General features: G+C 38.1%; 1 protein-coding gene across 1 annotated transcript in view; it reads right to left on the bottom strand.

The window, feature by feature from the left end:
• Cntnap5 (contactin associated protein family member 5) overlaps window positions 1-19,612 on the bottom strand; it is an 824,707-nt gene that overhangs the window by 421,873 nt on the left and 383,222 nt on the right. Inside the window, exon 6 of the mRNA XM_046463789.2 lies at window positions 7,939-8,123. Coding sequence (XP_046319745.1) covers window positions 7,939-8,123 — 185 coding nt within the window. The remainder of the gene's footprint in view (window positions 1-7,938; window positions 8,124-19,612) is intronic.

The raw sequence follows: 19,612 nt of genomic DNA on the forward strand, positions 1-19,612 counted from the left end.
TATTAAGTTTTGCACCAGGGCTGTATTCAGAACATTTTTTTTTTATTATTGTTGTAGTTCCCATTGTTGTTCCTAGGCCAAATCAGATCAACTGTTAGAACTTTAGTTCCTTTTTCCAAATAGATATCTTTTCATAGACTTGCAGACCTCAGGTATATTAGCCCAATTGGTCTAATACGTTTTAAGATCTTTTTGTCTGAATGAATTTTGTATAAACACACATTTTACTATATATAAATATGCCTATTTATATATAAATATATCTCTATATGCGTATCTCTCTCTACACACACACACACACACACACTTCAGATCCTTTGGCCAGTCAGTTCAGTCATGTCCATTTCAGTACTCAAGCAAGAAGCTCAATGGAAAGCCTCACTTCAGCATACCCTGTGTTACTCAGGCAAGGTACTCAAGTTCCTGCTGCATCCCCTGGTCACATCCTGTCTTGCAGGGAGATGTGTTTTGATCCCAGAGGAGATGATCACAAAGCTGCTACCACCATCCAGACCAGGAATTCCCCAGCAGCGCACCAACACTTCTGCCTCAACAGCTCTGAAACCACTTCAGGGTCTCCACTGTCCTCTTCCCTCATCTGTCTTTCTGAGAGATGTGAACAAGGGGCAGCTCTTTGGATTGCAGATAGAATTTGGACCTATGCACTTTAGCTGTGAAGGACTATTTGCTAAGCTGGTAGAGTAGAACATATTTAATTCAATAGTTTGCTAGCTTGATTTGCAACTCTTTAAATTTTTAGATTTAAGATACCTAGTTCTCCATTTATACTATTGCATCAGGCTCTAGGAGCATCCAAGAGGGTCCTGGATAACTGTATATTATTTTATTGATGATTATATTACTTGAACCTAAAAAAAAAAAAGTTTTCAAATGCTTATTTAGCCACTTCCACTAGAAAAAGTGGGGTAATTAAACCATACTGTCATTTTCCTAATAAAAACCTATTAAACAAGAAGATATATTATCATTCACTCCTTGGGTTCATGTTAATAAAAACAATTATGTTTTTCTATAATACTGGCTTTGAAAGATTCTCTCCTTCATATTCAATGCAATTGGTTTGCTTTTAAGACATATTAAGAGGAAGTGTTCATATGTCATTTCCTTGCTTTAAAACTGGAGGAAATATAAATTTAGCAGGTCTCCAACTCACAGTAATCTTAAATTGAAGACTAGAAGCAAAGGGGAGAACCACATAAAACGATTTCAAGTCTTGTACACAGATAGGAATCAGCTTCACAATCTGGGCCTGTGCCTCCAGGGACCAAGTGTTCCTCCCGGAGTGAGAAATTTTGGCCATCCCATGGATCCTGCTCCAAGAGCTACAGACCTGGTCTCACATGCTGGCCCTACTGCTGTGGCAGGGGTTAGTGGACAATAGGGATTGTGGGACTCAGCAATTTTGCTCTGTCTTTTAGGTTTTTATTTGTGATGTAGTAGTTGATAACCTCCTTGATAGGGATTGTTTAGAGGTTAAACAAAAATCACAACTGCCACACATAATAGGAATAATTTTCCTTTTCATTTTTTCGTTGTCATTTCCTTTTTGCTTTTCTTTCTCTTTTATTTTCTTCAGTTTATTCTTCACCTTGATGTCCTCCTGTGTTAGCCTTGAAACTGATTTTCCAAAGAAAGAAAAGGATCGATAACAATTATACTCTCTCCTGGCCTTGAAAACAATTTCCCTAGTGATCTGTAGTTATTTTGATCACCAAATAAACACTTTTATGATGTCCATCCAGTCAAATGACTGTCTTAGTTGTAAGAGAAGTTTCCGTTAGGCCATGCCAAGCAATGGTAAGGCAGCATCAAAGGTGGCCTCTGAGCATGGAGAAATTATTACATCCTTTTTAGGAGATGAAAAATAGGCCTTAGATTCATATTATTTGGGATTTACATAAAAACAATCATTCATTTATTCAACAAATATTTCCTTACTGTGTTTTCCAAGCCAGATACAATTCTACAGAAATAAATGAAAACAAAAAATGAAAATCTTGGCCTTTTTAATGAGGCCTTTTTTAATGAGGGGTGGGGATGATAAGATACACAACTCAAAAAAAAAAAAAAAAAACAGTAAGTAAATTTAATTATAGATTATGAAGCAATGTGCTTTTGAAAATAAACTGTGAATTAAATCAGAGCATGTAGTGTTAGAAATAAATATAAGAAACATTTCTTAAATCATTCACTATTTTTATTGCCTCAGCTTCTTAAAATATTTCTTTATTTGCACATGGAATAAAATTCAAAAGGTTAAAGGAGAGTATATAGTTAAAAAAAATTTCTTCTTGTTTTATCCCACACTTTCAGATTCTTTCTTACTAGTCTCTTTAGCAACCTTAAAAATTTTTCTATTTGCACATTTTCAAGTTTATGTAATCTCTGCTTTTAAAACATACACTATTTATTTGTACCATTACACATTGATTTTTCTTTTGTATTTTCTTTTCTTCTTTACATTTCTCATGAAATATTTGTCTTCTAAGACTGGAAAAGTTTTGTCTAGTTAGGACATTCTATTATTATTTTTATTGGTGTATTATTGATTTTCCTTTTTGTTGAACAATTAATATTAAGAAGTTTCAAATTAGAACATATGGGACTGTCTCTGTCATTAATGAATGCTACTTTTGTACAGGTTTATAAAGCATCCTCACAGTAGGTGAGCTGAAGGCCAACATCTGACTACTTTACATTCCTGGTAAAGATACAGACAGCTTCCAATTTGCACAGATGACAAATAAAACAAGAGACAAACTTTGCAGCTGCCCTTGGTCCCTGCCCTACATACCCCAAACAATGGCTCCTAAAGAAAATGGAAGAGATGACCTTCGCATAAGTGCGTGTTCCCATTCCTCAGTATGTAATTGTAAATCGCAGTTTAAACAAGTTTATATGATACAGCTGTATTCTAGGAGAATAGAGTGAAAACCTTACACCTTATCAGAATGGGGAGGTTATTAGAAACTGTACCCTAACAGCTTCCCTGGGTGAGGGAGGTGAGTGAAAGAGAATCTCTGGGCAGATCATCCCCAGCCTTTCATGTCTCCTTGGATCACAGAATATCTTGCCAAGACTTAGATGACCCCCTGCTGTGAACTGCAGGCTGTGTGGCCTATGTGAACAATGCAAAGTCACCTAGGCACTGAAGTGGAGCTGCTCCTCCAGTGAGATGATCATAATGTGTCATCAATTACTTTTGAAGGATTTGGGGAAAATTTTTCATTTTTCTTTTTTAATTTCTAGAATATATCCATTGCACACACTACTTTATAATTATAGGAAAATTGTTAGAAACAGAATGTTGTAGTGAAAGAAATGTTTTTCCTAATTTTGAATGATATTATCCTTTCTTAAAGATTGCATTAATTACTATGCCAACAACAATATACAATATCATTTTGGTTTCTTTTTATCATGCTATTGTGGCTGATTATATAGTGTTGGACTTTGTAATTTGGAGCATGAATTGTTATTTCTTTCTTTCCTGTTTTTTTTTTCAATTAGAGAGTTTGAAGACCCTTTTGCATATGAAAGTCATTTGTATTTTTTTATATTCATGTTCTTTCCCTGTTTTTTTTTTCCCCCAGTGGGATACCTGTTTCCAAAAAAATGTAGGGAGGCTTTGTTTATTAGTAATACTTTGAAGTACTTTTTCTAGTTAATTGGTGGATGTGGCATTATTAAACATAGTTTTTACAAAAAGTGCAAGTTATTTATTTCTCATTTTATATAGGCACATTTTTTTCATATATTTTATTCCCAGGTTCCTGAAATCCATATCATACTTAGAAGGACCTTAAATATTTTTAGATTATGAAACTATATCTCACTTTAAAAAAAAAAAAAAAAAAACTTCAATCTTATTTTTGAAGATACACCACACATGTATTTTTAAACATGAAAGGATCTTAATCTAGTTTTAGGCTTTTGTATATATGTCTTAAGCTAAGATTTTTACTAAAATACATTTTGTAGTTTATGAAATGTCTGTTATTTATAGAGTAGAAACATGTAAATCTTTTTTTTTTTTTCAAAAACAGTTTTTAGAGTTTGGGTACATATAGTGATGTAAAACAGGGCCCCTAGCACTATTGAAAGGAAAGGACTTTTTCAATTATAGGGGTATCAGAGGAATAAGGTCCTAAAAATGTGTCTTTTCTAAAGTCTTTCTGTTTCAGGCTCCAAGAAAAGAAAACTGCTATGATGTCTCTCACAGCATTCAGAAAAGTCACATGGATTAAGTGATGTGAACTAAGAAGACATCCCCATATGAAGTACTTGATCTACATCTTTTTTCCTGCTTATCTTTTTGACAGAGGTCTCCCTGAGTCTTGTCTGTGTTCACCTTCTAGGTTGGACAAGAAGCAGACAATCTCATGCCTTACATGGCAAATGCCAGACTAGTTGCCTCATACAAAGTCATAACGTCACTTGATTGACCTCCATAAGACAGTCTAAGAAGAAGCCACTGTACTTTCTTTGTCAACTACTATTCACACTATGGTAAAATCTGAGAAGGAGAAATAGGTTTATATCAAACAGTTAGACTTCACATAAAATTTGATAGAGAACAGCTCTACAGCAGGAGGATGCTCTGATGTTGGGTCACTGGAGCCTGAGGTTGTGAACTCAGCCATCTTTCTAGCTGGCGGTAGCCCAGGCCTCATGTGTGCACAGAAGGGCTCAAGGCATAAACCAAACCTGATCAATATATAATTCTGCAATAAAGCAGATCTTAGATTTAAATATCTTGTTTGACTTCTTTCCAATAATAGTGCCAATTTTGCTTCTCAGTAATCAGAGTTGTGAGTTTCCATTTCCCTGGTTAGCACAATTACTTGGTGAGATAATGGTGGATAGAACTTGGCCCTCCCATCCCTGTTCTCTCTCTTCTTAATATACCCTTTCAAGTGCATCTGCAAGGCTAGAGACTTTTCTGGGCATATAACTCTTGTTTTCCAGCACAGCCAGCATCTCCCAATGCTATTACAGTCAATCTGTCTTCTTTTATGATCATTAGAGCAACCTGGCTACACATATTTGGAAAGGACTACATCCCCTGAAGCAAAGGTTGCTTGGGAGAAACTTTTCAAGGTGTTTCTTTCCTAGGAAATATTTTTTATAAGACATCAATGCATGCCCTAAAGAAATCAGATCCAACTTCATAAACTGAGTGACATCATTGGATTTCATTTCCCGGAATGCTGACATTCATTTCAATGTCACTCAGCTGTGATTGCGTACAGATTCTATACACAAGAGATCATAGGTAAACAGATTCTTGCAAGTCAATTAAGTCAAGCAATGGTGAATTTTAGAACCATCCCCTTGGACATTAAAGGGAAAGTATTTGAGGGACTTGGTAATACTGAGTGATAATTTTGTAGGTTTTTCTTTTATTATTGTTTTCAAATTCATCAAAGACTTCTCTGCTTTGAGGTGATTTTAATATAGTGTGTTCACTTTGTTCATTTTGTGTTTTCAATCAATTAAACAATTAGACAAAGGGAGAGTGATGGATATTCACAGACTTCCAATTTTCAGCAACTCAAAAGTATCATTCTGGCATCTAGCATTCTGAGTCAAAAATGACAACTTTTCTTTTGAAGTTAATGAATGGCATGCCTTATCTACAATGTACTAAAGTAACATTAAGATCAAAAGAAGAGATTTTTCTCTAAGTTTATAATTGTGATTGAAAACAAAAAAATAGGCCACCTCCTAATATTTTCAAGCACCAATCTCCATCTCTACTGTTGTGTTATCTACTCAACTGATAACTGAAATTGTCTCCAAACAGGATTTCCTACTCTCTGTTCAGAAACTCCTTCCTTCCACCCATCTGCAAACCCGAGCTACACATAACCTTCAGAGTGACTGCTGTGAGACTGTGGTTCTGAGATATCAGGAACTTCAGGATTCCCTGGAGGACTTCTAAGCAAATTGCTGAGTCCTATCCCACAATTTCTGATTCAGTGGGAAAGGGAGGATCATGAATATGTTCACTTTCAGCGAGTTTCCAGTGGTTTCTGGTTGGACTGGCCCTGAATCAAACATTTAGAAATGCTAGTCTAAAATGAGAAATTGGCCATGTTACCATCATGAAAAAATTCTTCAGTCGTTCTTCATTCTCAATAATGTAAGATCATTAGCAAGGCTCAAATGGCCCTCTACCACCCCATGCTTTCCTAATTATTAAAATTTATCTTTCACTATTTCCTGCCTCAAGTGGACTATTGATAAAGGTTTAACAGGTGGAGGTCCAAGGTGGGTCACTGACACACAGAGAGACGTGTACAAATGTGTGTGTGTATAGACATAGATCATTCTCTTATAAGCAATGTGCAATACACAATTTATAAATAATAAACCATACACTAAGGTTTGTCATTAAGTTTCATCTAATCAGTTGATTTTTTTTAATTGATTGATTTTTATATACATTTTTTACTCTTTTGTAGTCACCTATGGTTTCTGTCATATATTCTTTATTCTTTGAACAAGTCTTTAAAAATGTTTAAATTAATCCTAAAGGAGTCATAGGAAAATAGTTTTCAAACCAGAGTTTTCTGACCCCTGGTCTAAACAATCCACAAAAAAAACGAATCAAACTTTGATTCATTGTGTTTGATAATATCCATAGTATAGATTCTTCCACTACTGTGGATGTCAAGCTATCAGAGGGAGATCAATAAACGTGAAATTGGGAAGGCATGCTATAGTAACCCAGTGCAGAGTATTTTCACTGCACTGGTAAAATGATTACAAAAAGCTTGAAGAGTTCATTTAGATAGATAATGGATAGGTAATTATATGGTAAAATAATAAGAAAGTAATAATTTGTTGCCTTTTAAAATATTTTACTTAATTGTCAGCTTATGCAACTTAACTTTTAATAACGACTGTGTTTACCAACCAACTCACAGAATTTCTGAAAATCTAATATATGTCCCTTATAATTTGAACTGACCCCAACAAACCACTATTGGCCTACTGCTTTAAATAACACAAATCCTGGACAAGACTAGTAGCATATCATGCTCTGTGCCCTGGTGTACCTTTCTGACCATTTCTATCAGGATAACTTAACTCATCCAGGACTTAGCAGTGTATCCTGCTGGGAGCCTTCTGCCATTTCCCAGACTGACCCCAGTATTCTCTCAGTGTCCATGGCTTCCTACCCCTTTAGCACCTCCTTGTTCTATAGTGGTTTATGTTGACTAATAGACTATAAGCTTCTCCAACGCAAGGAATTAGACTCAATCATCTCTGAGCCGACCATGAAGCCTGGTAATCCAGGAAGGGTACAATAGACATTTCTTGAACTCAACTACTAGTAAAATGGCTAATTCTTGGTTGCCAGTTTTTAGAACTCTGTGCAACCTCCTTGGCAGTGTTCATCCAGTATATTTCACTGTGGCTCTTCTACAAGGGAGCGGGGAGAAACAGCTTTTCATGCATTAGTCAAACATCTGCATAGGAATGGTCATAAAGGCTAATGATTTTAGTCCAGATTCTAGACTCCTGGAGATTTTATTTATAATTTCTAGGTCTTTCATTGACCAGGCTAAATTGAAGTTTAATTTAAGAATGACTATGTTTAATCAAGAGATTTGACAAAAACACAGAAAGGCTACACATGTGCGAGCACATACATGTGTGTGCACATGTACACCCAGTAATAGGGAAATCTTCAGAGTTTAAAACACATCTCACTGGTGATCCCCATTATCACCTTACTGCTCAGATTCCTGGACTCCTTTCCTTGTAGATCGTCTGGCATAGATGGAGGGGAGATAAGTCCCAGGGCAAGATTCCTCAGTGCACCATGTCTCTCAATGGCTCTGTTTACTGGTTTTCTTATGCCTCTTGAGAAAATGACCTAGAGATGTGCAGGGAGAGTCAACTCACCTCATAATCAATGTCCAGGGCATCTGCCTCACCCTTGGTCCGGAAGTGCTGTGTGTGTTTGTCCACAGTGAAGTTCACCTGCTTGCCCACGCGTTCGATGAGGACCCAGTGCCAGTGCTGATCATCCAGGAGGCTGCCCAGGGTGGCGGAGGGTGGGCTGCTGCTAAGTCGAACTTTACTGTCATCTGTGGGGAAGGAAGAAGGGAAGATGGCATCTGTGTGGGAGGGTAGCTTCCAGGACTAGAACCTTCTGTGAACATGACCCACACTCTCTCCTAGAGGTAAAGAGGGACTGTCTTTTGACAAACCAACAACTGTGCAGAACTTGCGAAGGAGTAACAGATTTTGCCCACAGATTCTGAGACGGAATTCTAATTCAAACCCTACACTCCCAGCTTTCAGACAGGAATGTTTCCAGGACCAGAACAATTAAATAGTAAAAAGAACTCTATATCTTAAGGGCCTCAAAATTGAAATTGAAAATAGGGTTTTGACTCTAAGAAAAAATACCCATTCTTTGAAATTTAGAATCTTTGTAGTGGAGAAAGCAGATCATGAACCATGCTTGCTTGGGAGGATGAGAAAACTTGGAAAAGGTGAAGTAGGGTCAGTGGGCACATCATATTAGATGAGTCTGTGGGCAGAGGAAAAGGTTAGGAGCTAATTATTCTAACTGACACTCTCCAATGCTCAATTGTACGTACAATATTTAAGTATGAGGCTAATCCCTCTATCTTATTACCCAAATTTGACAAATAAGGAATCTGAGGCTCAGCCAGGTAAGGCTGCATGCCTCAGAGGTACAGTAAGGCTTTGATCCTTTGCACTCTGATTACAGGTAGTGATCATGGCACAGGTCTCATGTGGTGATGATTCAGCCTACAATGGGACCACAATACTGCTTGTGGGATGATGTGGGAGATTCAGATGTAGAGTAATTCCTCTGTCAAGTCAACCTATCTTCCCTTTCCCTCTCCCTCCTCCAGTTTCAGGGAAGTCCTTGGATATATCTTCCCACCAAATAGATCACAACTCCCCAGCATCCTTCGCCCCATGCCCTTGGCAGATTTGGTCTCAGCCTTAGCAAAATGAACAACTAAATACAAATAACATTTACTTATATGTAAGTTTTCAATTTGGAAAATATTTCATGTGTTCCGTCTTCTGAGAAACTGAAAACGAAGTGTCTCTCCTCTCCTGTGACATGTTTTTTTCTCAGCACAGCAGCAGCAGCCTGTTCAACAGTGTGACATTAAGTGGGCAGGAGCTGCCATCTCCCTGTAGGCTGTTTACTCCCACCTCCAGTATGGCCCAAAGTCACTGCTTAAGAACACTGTGTCGCTTCATATAGGAGTGCATATGGGGACACCAAAGTTATAATAATTGGGAAATAAGAGCCGGCGACTTAGTACCTAATTCTGCTAATCGATTGCTTATTTGCTCCACAACTTTTGAAATTTCACTCTTTGATAGATTATGCTAATAAATGAATAGATATTTATCTTTTTCTTTCTGTTCCTTCCACAGGCAACATAAACTACCTGTGCTGGTCACAGTGACAGCTGATACGTAAAGTAGATAAGAATTATAAAGATGTACAGCCCTTTCTGAAGGTCTTAGTGTGGAGACCCTCCACAAATACATCTGTAGAAAGTGTCCTGGGCAATCATCAAGAATACAAATAATCATAAACACTTGTGAGGATGAGGAGAATAAAGAACACTTGCACACTGTTGGTGGGACTATATGTACCTCTGTGAAAAGCAGTATGGGGGTTCCTCAAAAGATTAGGAATGAGACATCATATGATCTAGTTATGCCACTTCTCAACTTTTATCCTAATAACCTGAAATCAGCATACTATGGTGATACATGCATACCCATATTTAAAGAAGCACAATTCCATAATAGTCAAGTTATAGAACCAGCTCTGTTGTCCATCAACAGATGAATGAATTAAAAAAATGTGGTAGTCTTTCTCTGTCCGGGTCCTGCTGAGGGCCGGTCAGGACTCACCCGTTGCCTTGGTTGCCCGGCAAGGGGAACGAAATGCTGCCATTCGCATAGGATACCAACATGGCAGAGATCTGATGTCATCAGAAAGCGGCCGAGGAGAGAACTTCATCAATACCAGCGGCAACATAAACAGTTGGTCTCCTGGTAGGGGGGGTGAGGCACAGACACCCGAGTCTCCTCAATTTGTCGTCGAGCCAGAGGGGAGGAGCCGGGCCGCCGCCAGCGCCCGGAGAAGGCCCAGCGGCTCGCCAGCGAGGTGACCGCGTGACCCCAATTGGAGAGGGGGCGGAGCGGAGCCGCCACCCGCACCCGCAAGGTGGGCAGACCCGCGACCCAGTGGTACATGGGCGTGGTAGGAGGGGCAGGGCAGAGCCGCCGTTCGCGCTTGCAAGGTAAACAGACCTATGACAGCCTGGCGGGTCAGGCCCCGTGGCCTGCCAGTGTGGTACACACGTCACCCCAACTAGAGTAGGGGCACAGCAGATCCTTCTCCCACGCCCGGATCAGGCCCTGCCGGTGTGGTGGTCACGTGACCCCAATTGGAGTGGGGGCGGAGCGGAACCGCCACCTGTGCCCGCAGGGTGAGCAGACCTGTGACCAACCTGCAGATCAGGCCCAGGGATCCGCAGGCGTGGTAGGAGGGGCAGGGCAGATCCGCCGCCCACGCCTCCAAGGTAGGCAGACCTGCAACAGACCGGCGGATCAGGCCCAGGAGCCTGCCGGCGTGGTAGACACACCACCCTAATTGGAGTAGGGGCAGAGCAGAGTCGCCGCCCGTGCCAGGAACAGGCCCAGCGTCCTGCAGGCGGGGTAGTCACGACACCCCAATTGGAGTAGGGGCAGAGCAGAGCTTCCACCTGTGCCCGATAGGTGGGCAGATCTGCGACCGACCAGCGGGACAGGCCCAGTGGCCTGCCGGTACGACAGACACGTCACCCCATTTGGAGTAGGGGCAGAGTAGAGCCGCCGCCCGCGCCTGCAGGGTAGGCAAACCTGCAACCGACCGGCGGATCAGGCCCAGTGGCCTGCCGGCGTAGTACACTTGTCACCCCAATTGGAGTAGCGGCAGAACAGAGCCGCCGCCAGCGCCCAGAACAGGCCCAGTGACCTGCCGGCGTGGTAGCCACGACACCCCAATTGGAATAAGGAGAGAGCAGAGCCGCCGCCCGCCCCTGTAGGAAAGATACGCAAGCAGTATGAAAAGACAAGGAAAGAAAGGACCACAAGCAATGCAGGTCAACGCAACTTTAGAAGAGGTAACAGCTGCAGCAGATGGAATGTCAGATAAAGAATTCAGGATATACATGCTTCAGATGATCTGAAGTATCAAGGAAGACATTAAACAGCAAAATCAGACAATGAAAGATCACTTCGACAATGAATTATGCAAACAAATCCAGGAAGCAAAGGATCAACTATACAGGGAGATAGAGGTTATAAAAAACAAACAAACAGAAATCCTAGAAATGCAGGAAGCAATAAACCAACTTAAAAACTCAATGGAGAATACTACCAGCAGAGTAGAACACTTAGAAGATAGAACATCAGACAATGAAGACAAAGTATTTCAACTGGAAAAGAACACAGACAGCTCAGCAAGACTGTTAAGAAACCATGAGCAGAACATCCAAGAAATATGGGATAACATTAAGAGACCAAACTTAAGAGTCATTGGGATACAGGAAGGTACAGAGCTCCAAACCAAAGGAATGAGCAGTCTATTCAATGAAATAATACGAGAAAACTTCCCAGACTTGAAGAATGAGACAGAATCCCAAATCCTAGAAGCCTACAGGACACCGAATGTGCAAAATCATAAGAGATCCACACCTAGACACATTATAATGAAGATGCCCAACATACAGAATAAGGAGAGAATTTTAAAAGCTACAAGAGAAAGGAAGTAGATTACATTTAGGGGTAAGCCAATCAGGATAACAGCTGATCTTTCAACACAGACTCTGAAAGCTAGAAGATCCTGGAATAACATATTTCAAACACTGAAAGAAAATGGGTTCCAACCAAGAATTGTGTTTCCAGCCAAATTAAGCTTCAGGATGGAAGATGAAATTAAAACCTTCCACGATAAACAAAAGTTTAAAGAATTTGCAGCTAGAAAACCATCTCTTCAAAACATCCTCGCCAAAGCATTACAGGAAAAGGAAATGGAAAATAACAATGAAATCCAACAGTGGGAGGTAGGACAGTAAAGGGGGGGAAAATAATCAAAGAGGAAAACAAACCATGAATAGTAACAGAAATAAACAAATATGGCTGGAAGAACAACCCATATCTCAATAATAACCCTAAATGTTAATGGCTTAAACTCACCAATTAAGAGACACAGGCTAGTAGAATGGATCACAAAACAAGACCCAACAATATGCTGCCTACAGGAGACGCATTTGATAGGAAAAGACATACATAGGCTGAAGGTGAAAGGTTGGGAAAAATCATATCACTCATATGGACTTGGGAAACAAGCAGGAGTGTCCATACTCATATCAAATAAAATAGATTTCAAGCCAAAGTTAATCAAAAGGGATAAAGAGGGACACTACATACTGCTTAAGGGAACCATACACCAAAAAGACATAACAATCATAAATATTTATGCCCCAAACAATGGTGCAGCTATGTTCGTCAAACAAACTCTTCTCAAGTTCAAGAGTCTAATAGACCACCATACCATTATCATGGGAGACTTCAACACACCTCTCTCGCCACTGGACAGATCTTCCAAACAAAAGTTGAATAAGGAAACTATAGAACTCAATAACACTATTAATAACCTAGACCTAATTGACATATATAGAGTATACCACCCAACATCAAGCAGTTACACTTTTTTCTCAGCAGCACATGGATCCTTCTCAAAAATAGATCATATATTATGTCACAGGGCAACTCTTAGACAATATAAAGGAATAGAGATAATACCATGCATCTTATCTGATCATAATGGAATGAAACTGAAAATCAATGATAAAAGAAGGAAGGAAAAAGCATATATCACTTGGAGAATGAACAATAGGTTACTGAATGATCAATGGGTTATAGAAGACATCAAGGAGGAAATTAAAAAATTCTTAGAGATAAATGAAAACACAGACACAACATATCGGAATCTATGGGACACATTGAAAGCAGTTCTAAGAGGAAAATTCATTGCTTGGAGTTCATTCCTTAAAAAAAGAAAAAACCAACAAATAAATGATCTCATACTTCATCTCAAAATCCTAGAAAAAGAAGAGCAAAACAACAGCAAAAGAAGTAGAAGGCAAGAAATAATTAAAATCAGAGCTGAAATTAATGAAATCGAAACAAAAGAAACAATTGAAAAAATTGACAAAACTAAAAGTTGGTTCTTTGAAAAAATCAACAAAATCGACAGACCCTTAGCGATGCTAGCGAAGAGAAGAAGAGAGAGAACTCAAATTACTAGCATATGGGATGAAAAAGGCAATATCACAACAGACACTTCAGAAATACAGAAGATAATCAAAAACTATTTTGAATCCTTATACTCCAATAAATTAGAAGATAGTGAAGGCATAGATAAATTTCTTAAGTCATATGATCTGCCCAGATTGAGTCAGGAGGATATAGAAAACCTAAACAGACCAATATCAATTGAGGAAATAGAAGAAACCATAAAAAGACTACCAACTAAGAGAAGCCCAGGACCCGATGGGTATACAGCAGAATTTTAGAAAACCTTTAAAGAAGAACTAATACCAATACTTTTCAAGCTGCTTCAGGAAATAGAAAAGGAGGGAGAACTTCCAAATTCATTCTATGAGGCCAACATCACCCTGATTCCTAAACCAGACAAAGACACTTCAAAGAAAGAAAACTACAGACCAATATCTCTAATGAACCTAGATGCAAAAATCCTCAATAAAATTCTGGCGAATCGGATACAAAAACATATCAAAAAAATTGTACACCATGATCCAGTAGGATTCATCCCTGGGATGCAAGGCTGGTTCAATATACGGAAATCAATAAATGTTATTCACCACATCAATAGACTTAAAAATAAGAACCATATGATCATCTCGATAGATGCGGAAAAAGCATTCGACAAAGTACAGCATCCCTTTATGTTCAAAACTCTAGAAAAACTAGGGATAACAGGAACATACCTCAATATTGTAAAAGCAATCTATGCTAAGCCTCAGGTTAGCATCATTCTGAATGGAGAAAAACTGAAGGCATTCCCTCTAAAATCTGGAACAAGACAGGGATGCCCTCTCTCTCCACTTCTGTTCAACATAGTTCTCGAAACACTGGCCAGAGCAATTAGACAGACGAAAGAAATTAAAGGCATAAAAATAGGAAAAGAACTTAAATTATCACTATTTGCAGATGATATGATTCTATACCTAGCAGACCCAAAAGGCTCTACAAAGAAACTATTAGAGCTAATAAATGAATTCAGCAAAGTGGCAGGATATAAAATCAACACGCATAAATCAAAGGCATTCCTGTATATCAGCGACAAATCCTCTGAAATGGAAGTGAGGACAACCACTCCATTCAAAATATCTTCAAAAAAAATAAAATACTTGGGAATCAACCTAACAAAAGAGGTGAAAGACTTGTACAATGAAAACTACAGAACCCTAAAGAGAGAAATAGAAGAAGATCTTAGAAGATGGAAAAATATACCCTGTTCATGGATAGGCAGAACTAACATCATCAAAATGGCGATATTACCAGAAGTTCTCTATAGGTTTAATGCAATGCCAATCAAAATCCCAAAGGCATTTCTTGTAGAAATAGAGAAAGCAATCATGAAATTCATATGGAAAAATAAAAGACCCAGAATAGCAAAAACAATGCTAAGCAGGAAGTGTGAATCAGGCGGTATAGCGATACCAGACTTCAAACTATACTACAGAGCAATAGTAACAAAAACAGCATGGTACTGGTACCAAAACAGGCGGGTGGACCAATGGTACAGAATAGAGGACACAGAAACCAATCCACAAAACTACAACTATCTTATATTTGATAAAGGGGCTAAAAGCATGCAATGGAGGAAGGATAGCATCTTCAACAAATGGTGCTGGGAAAACTGGAAATCCATATGCAACAAAATGAAACTGAATCCCTTTCTCTCGCCATGCACAAAAGTGAATTCAAAATGGATCAAGGAGCTTGATATCAAATCAGACACGCACCGTCTGATAGAAGAAAAAGTTGGCTACGATCTACATTCGGTGGGGTCGGGCTCCAAATTCCTCAATAGGACACCCATAGCACAAAAGTTAATAACTAGAATCAACAAATGGGACTTACTCAAACTAAAAAGTTTTTTCTCAGCAAAAGAAACAATAAGAGAGGTAAATAGGGAGCCTACACCCTGGGAACAAATCTTTACTCCTCACACTTCAGATAGAGCCCTAATATCCAGAGTATACAAAGAACTCAAAAAATTAGACAATAAGATAACAAACAACCCAATCAACAAATGGGCCAAGGACCTGAACAGACACTTCTCAGAGGAGGACATACAGTCAATCAACAAGTACATGAAAAAATGCTCACCATCTCTAGCTGTCAGAGAAATGCAAATCAAAACCACCCTAAGATACCATCTCACTCCAGTAAGATTGGCAGCCATTATGAAGTCAAACAACAACAAGTGCTGGTGAGGATGTGGGGAAAAGGGTACACTTGTTCATTGCTGGTGGGACTGCAAATTGGTGCAGCCAATTTGGAAAGCAGTATGGAGATTTCTTGGAAAGCTGGGAATGGAGCCACCATTTGACCCAGCTATTCCCCTTCTTGGTCTATTCCCTAAAGACCTAAAAAGAGCATGCTACAGGGACACTGCCACATCGATGTTCATAGCAGCACAGTTCACAATAGCACGACTGTGGAACCAACCTAGATGCCCTTCAATAGACGAATGGATAAAACAAATGTGGCATTTATACACAATGGAGTATTACTCTGCATTAAAAAATGACAAAATCATAGAATTTACAGGGAAATGGATGGCATTAGAGCAGATTATTCTAAGTGAAGCTAGCCAATCCCTAAAAAACAAATGCCAAATGTCTTCTTTGATATAAGGAGAGTAACTAAGATCAGAGTAGGGACGAAGAGCAGGAGAAGAAGATTAACATTTAACAGGGATGAGAGGTGGGAGGGAAAGGGAGAGAGAAGGGAAATTGCATGGTAATGGAAGGAGACCCTCAGGGTTATACAGTGGAGGGGGTAGAGAGAGAGGAGGGGAGGGGAGGGGAGAGGTGGGGAGGGGGGAGGGGGGAGGATGGGAAAGGCAGCGGAGCACAACAGACACTAGTATGGCAATATGTAAATCAATGGATGTGTAACTGATGTGATTCTGCAATCTGTGTATGGGGTGAAGGTGGGAGTTCATAACCCACTTGAATCAAAGTGTGGAATATGATATGTCAAGAAATTTGTAATGTTTTGAACAACCCACAATAAAAAATTAAAAATAAAAAAAAAGAAAGAAAATAACCTCTGGTGATAAAAAAAAAATGTGGTAGATATACACAATGAAATTTTACTTACTTCTAAAAAAGAATGATGTTTTTGTCATATGCAGAAAAATGGACAGAACTAGAGAATACTATGTTAACCAATATCTGCCAGATTCAGAAAGTGAAGAGTCATTTTTTTTTTCATAAGTGGGAGATAGAGAATAAAACAGAACAAAAATATGGAGAAGGGAAATCTCATGATATTAGAAGGGACTTCAATAGAGTAGAAGAAGGAGACCAGGTAGAGGGAGGAGTGAGGAGAAAAGGAAGAAAGGGAAAATGAAATTGACCAAATTTTGTTATGTGCACACATGGGTATATCACGATGAGTGATGAATCTCACTCTTATGTATAATTAAAATGACCCAATGAAATATATCTTAAAAGTGTTCTGGAGACAAATAGTCAGTGCAGGGAGTTGTGGAAATGCAGCCTGGAAAGCTGGAGAAGCCTCCTTACTTCTTACTTACAGAGCAGCAATGGGCAGAATTCAGAGCAGAAGAAGGAGCCTTGTTACCCAGCCAGGAGAAACAAATGCCAAGGCTCAGAGAGCCACAAGACAATGGGAGAGCAATCTCGGAAGCAAAGCACGGGACATGGTTGGAAGAGCCAGAACTCATGATCCAGAACTTTGTGTACTAGGTTGCATGATTTATATTGTATCTCTAAGGAATGGGAACACGAACAAACTAGGAAATCAGAGATTATTAGTACATCTTAATACTGAGGAAAGGGTTATTTTGGCAGCTGTTTGAGAATTTGATTTTTGATGTCAAGTTGTCCTCTGTTAATGCTGTACTTATTTAAACTCCTGATGATAAGGATGAGAATCCTTCACCACGGGCTTCCCAACAAATTAGGCTCTAGCTTAAAAAAAAAAAAATGCCTGATAGATAAAAAAAAAAGTTAAAAAATAAAAAGCATTTCTGAGTAATTTTAATATGCATTTCTCTTAATATGGATGAAATTGAAAATCTCCTCATTTTTGTGTTTTCTCTTCTGTGAACTGTCTCCTCCTAACTAATGTCTATTTATTTCTCTATCAGTTTGTATTTAGCCCACTGTCTGTACTAACAATTTGGGCAGCACCATTTTTGTTGTGGCTCTTTATTCTATTCTTGATATTGCTTCTGTTTTTGGTTGGTTGTTCATTTTATTTTTATTTTATAAAAATATATTTTGTGTATTAAAAATTCCATCATTTCATTTTTCTTTTATGGCTTCTGGAATCATATTATAGTTTAAAAGATTTTCCCTATTCCAAGATCACTGTAGAATTCTCCCAAATTTTCTTCCAGTTCATTTAATTTGAAATTTATTCTGGTATATGGCATAAGGCACAGTTCTATCTTTATTTTATGCTCTTAGATGATTACCTAATTGTTTTAAATCTATTACTTTAAAATTCCTAGGTGATTATTTATGGATATGAACATAATGGGCAAAACGTAAGGAGAAATCTACTAAGTCAGATGAGAAGCTTGGTAGGTTGATGAGATCTTTAAGTCCTGAAACTTCAAGTAGTAAGTTTTGAATTGGTTGTTACCACTGTAGGCTGCTTGTTTCCATTATCACATCAACACCCTGTGAATCTGGGAAAGGGAGCAAGCATCCATAGCCCCACCCTCATTCTTCTCAAGGTCTAAGGTCATCCCTTCCTCTCCCATGCCCTAACCCAGACTAGGAAAGTGGCATTACTGTCATTCCACCTAACAATTCTTCTCCTTATTTTTTTTTAACATTTTAGGGCAATAAAAGTACACATTTTAAATAAATGGTGACTATTTCTTACTGCATTTAATGAACCTCTAAACATTAATTAACAAACATCATTTCATACAACATAGCTCCTGAGACTTTTACAAACACATAAAGCAATTTGTTGCTCTTTCCTTACTTCTAAGGAAACAGGTTAAGATTGTTCCTTGTTCATCTTGTTAATTTACTTAGTCAATATTTTATTGCCTAAAGATAATGCAAAATTGAATTCCATCAATATTTTGAAAAAAAATGTTAATAGGTATTGATGAACATTAGAAAATATTTATGACATTTTATGTAGTCATCTACTTTCTGGAAATTTATTTGAAGAAAACCAATTAAAGTGTGGTAAAGAAAATTTTAAATGGCTCGTGATTTAAAAACTAGAGATAATATCCAATAATTTGGAAAGAGGAAAAATATCTTACATATAAGTTAGAATCACCAAATAGACTATTATAGAACCATCAAATGATATTTATAAAGTATTTATATCATGTTAAAATATACTTAGTACTGAATAACCTTTTTAATAAAATAAACAGTAACATTTAATAAATAAAATACTTAATAATTTATATGTTGCTGATTTAAAATATATAAAAGCAGAACAGAACATGATAAATATAACCTAAACACAGCTATGGAAAAGGCACAGAAAAGTATTATGAGCAGATATAATTCAAGAACACATTTACCACAACACATTCTTTCCCTCCCCTTTTATTCTATATTTTAGAGGGAGTATAACTAGTTTTGATAATGGAAAAAATGAATCTCATTAAAAACACAATTCTCATCCTGCATAGCTGCTTCATTGAAAATAATACATCAGTGATGTATAAATTATTGAATATCTCTGAATTGCAAGTTACTTTTTTTTTCTTAGTGCTGGGGATTAAACCTAGGGCCTTAAGCATGCTAGGTAGTTGTTCTACCACTGAACTGCACCAGTAGATCACATGTGCTTTTAAATTAACCAAAAAAGATAACTCAGGAATGAATTTAACTCCCCCTCTTCTTTAGTTATTTTACACTACCACTCAGATATTTTGCATTAAAACAAGTTAAGTGAATGTTGGTTTGGTTAAACAATTGGGAAAAGAGAATTTCTGCAAATCATTGAGAAGGGTTTGAATCATCTAGAAATCTTCATTATTAGACATTACAACAAAAATTCAATTCTCAGGAAATGATTACACTGTTTATCTTCGAATATCTATTTCAAGTTTTATCTCAGTGGCACTTGAAGTTCTGTTACTTAGTTACTAGTTTCCAATTTATTAAAGCAATATTAAAAATTCTCATGGGCAATTGTGAAGGATAAAAGAGAGAAGATCATGAGGAAGCTAACTTATGGGTTGGAAGCACAG

The sequence above is a fragment of the Marmota monax genome, unplaced genomic scaffold (genome assembly GCF_021218885.2).
Source record: "Marmota monax isolate L192 unplaced genomic scaffold, Marmota_monax_Labrador192_F-V1.1 WCK01_AAM20220418_F8-fsc00034, whole genome shotgun sequence".
Classification (NCBI taxonomy): domain Eukaryota; kingdom Metazoa; phylum Chordata; class Mammalia; order Rodentia; family Sciuridae; genus Marmota; species Marmota monax.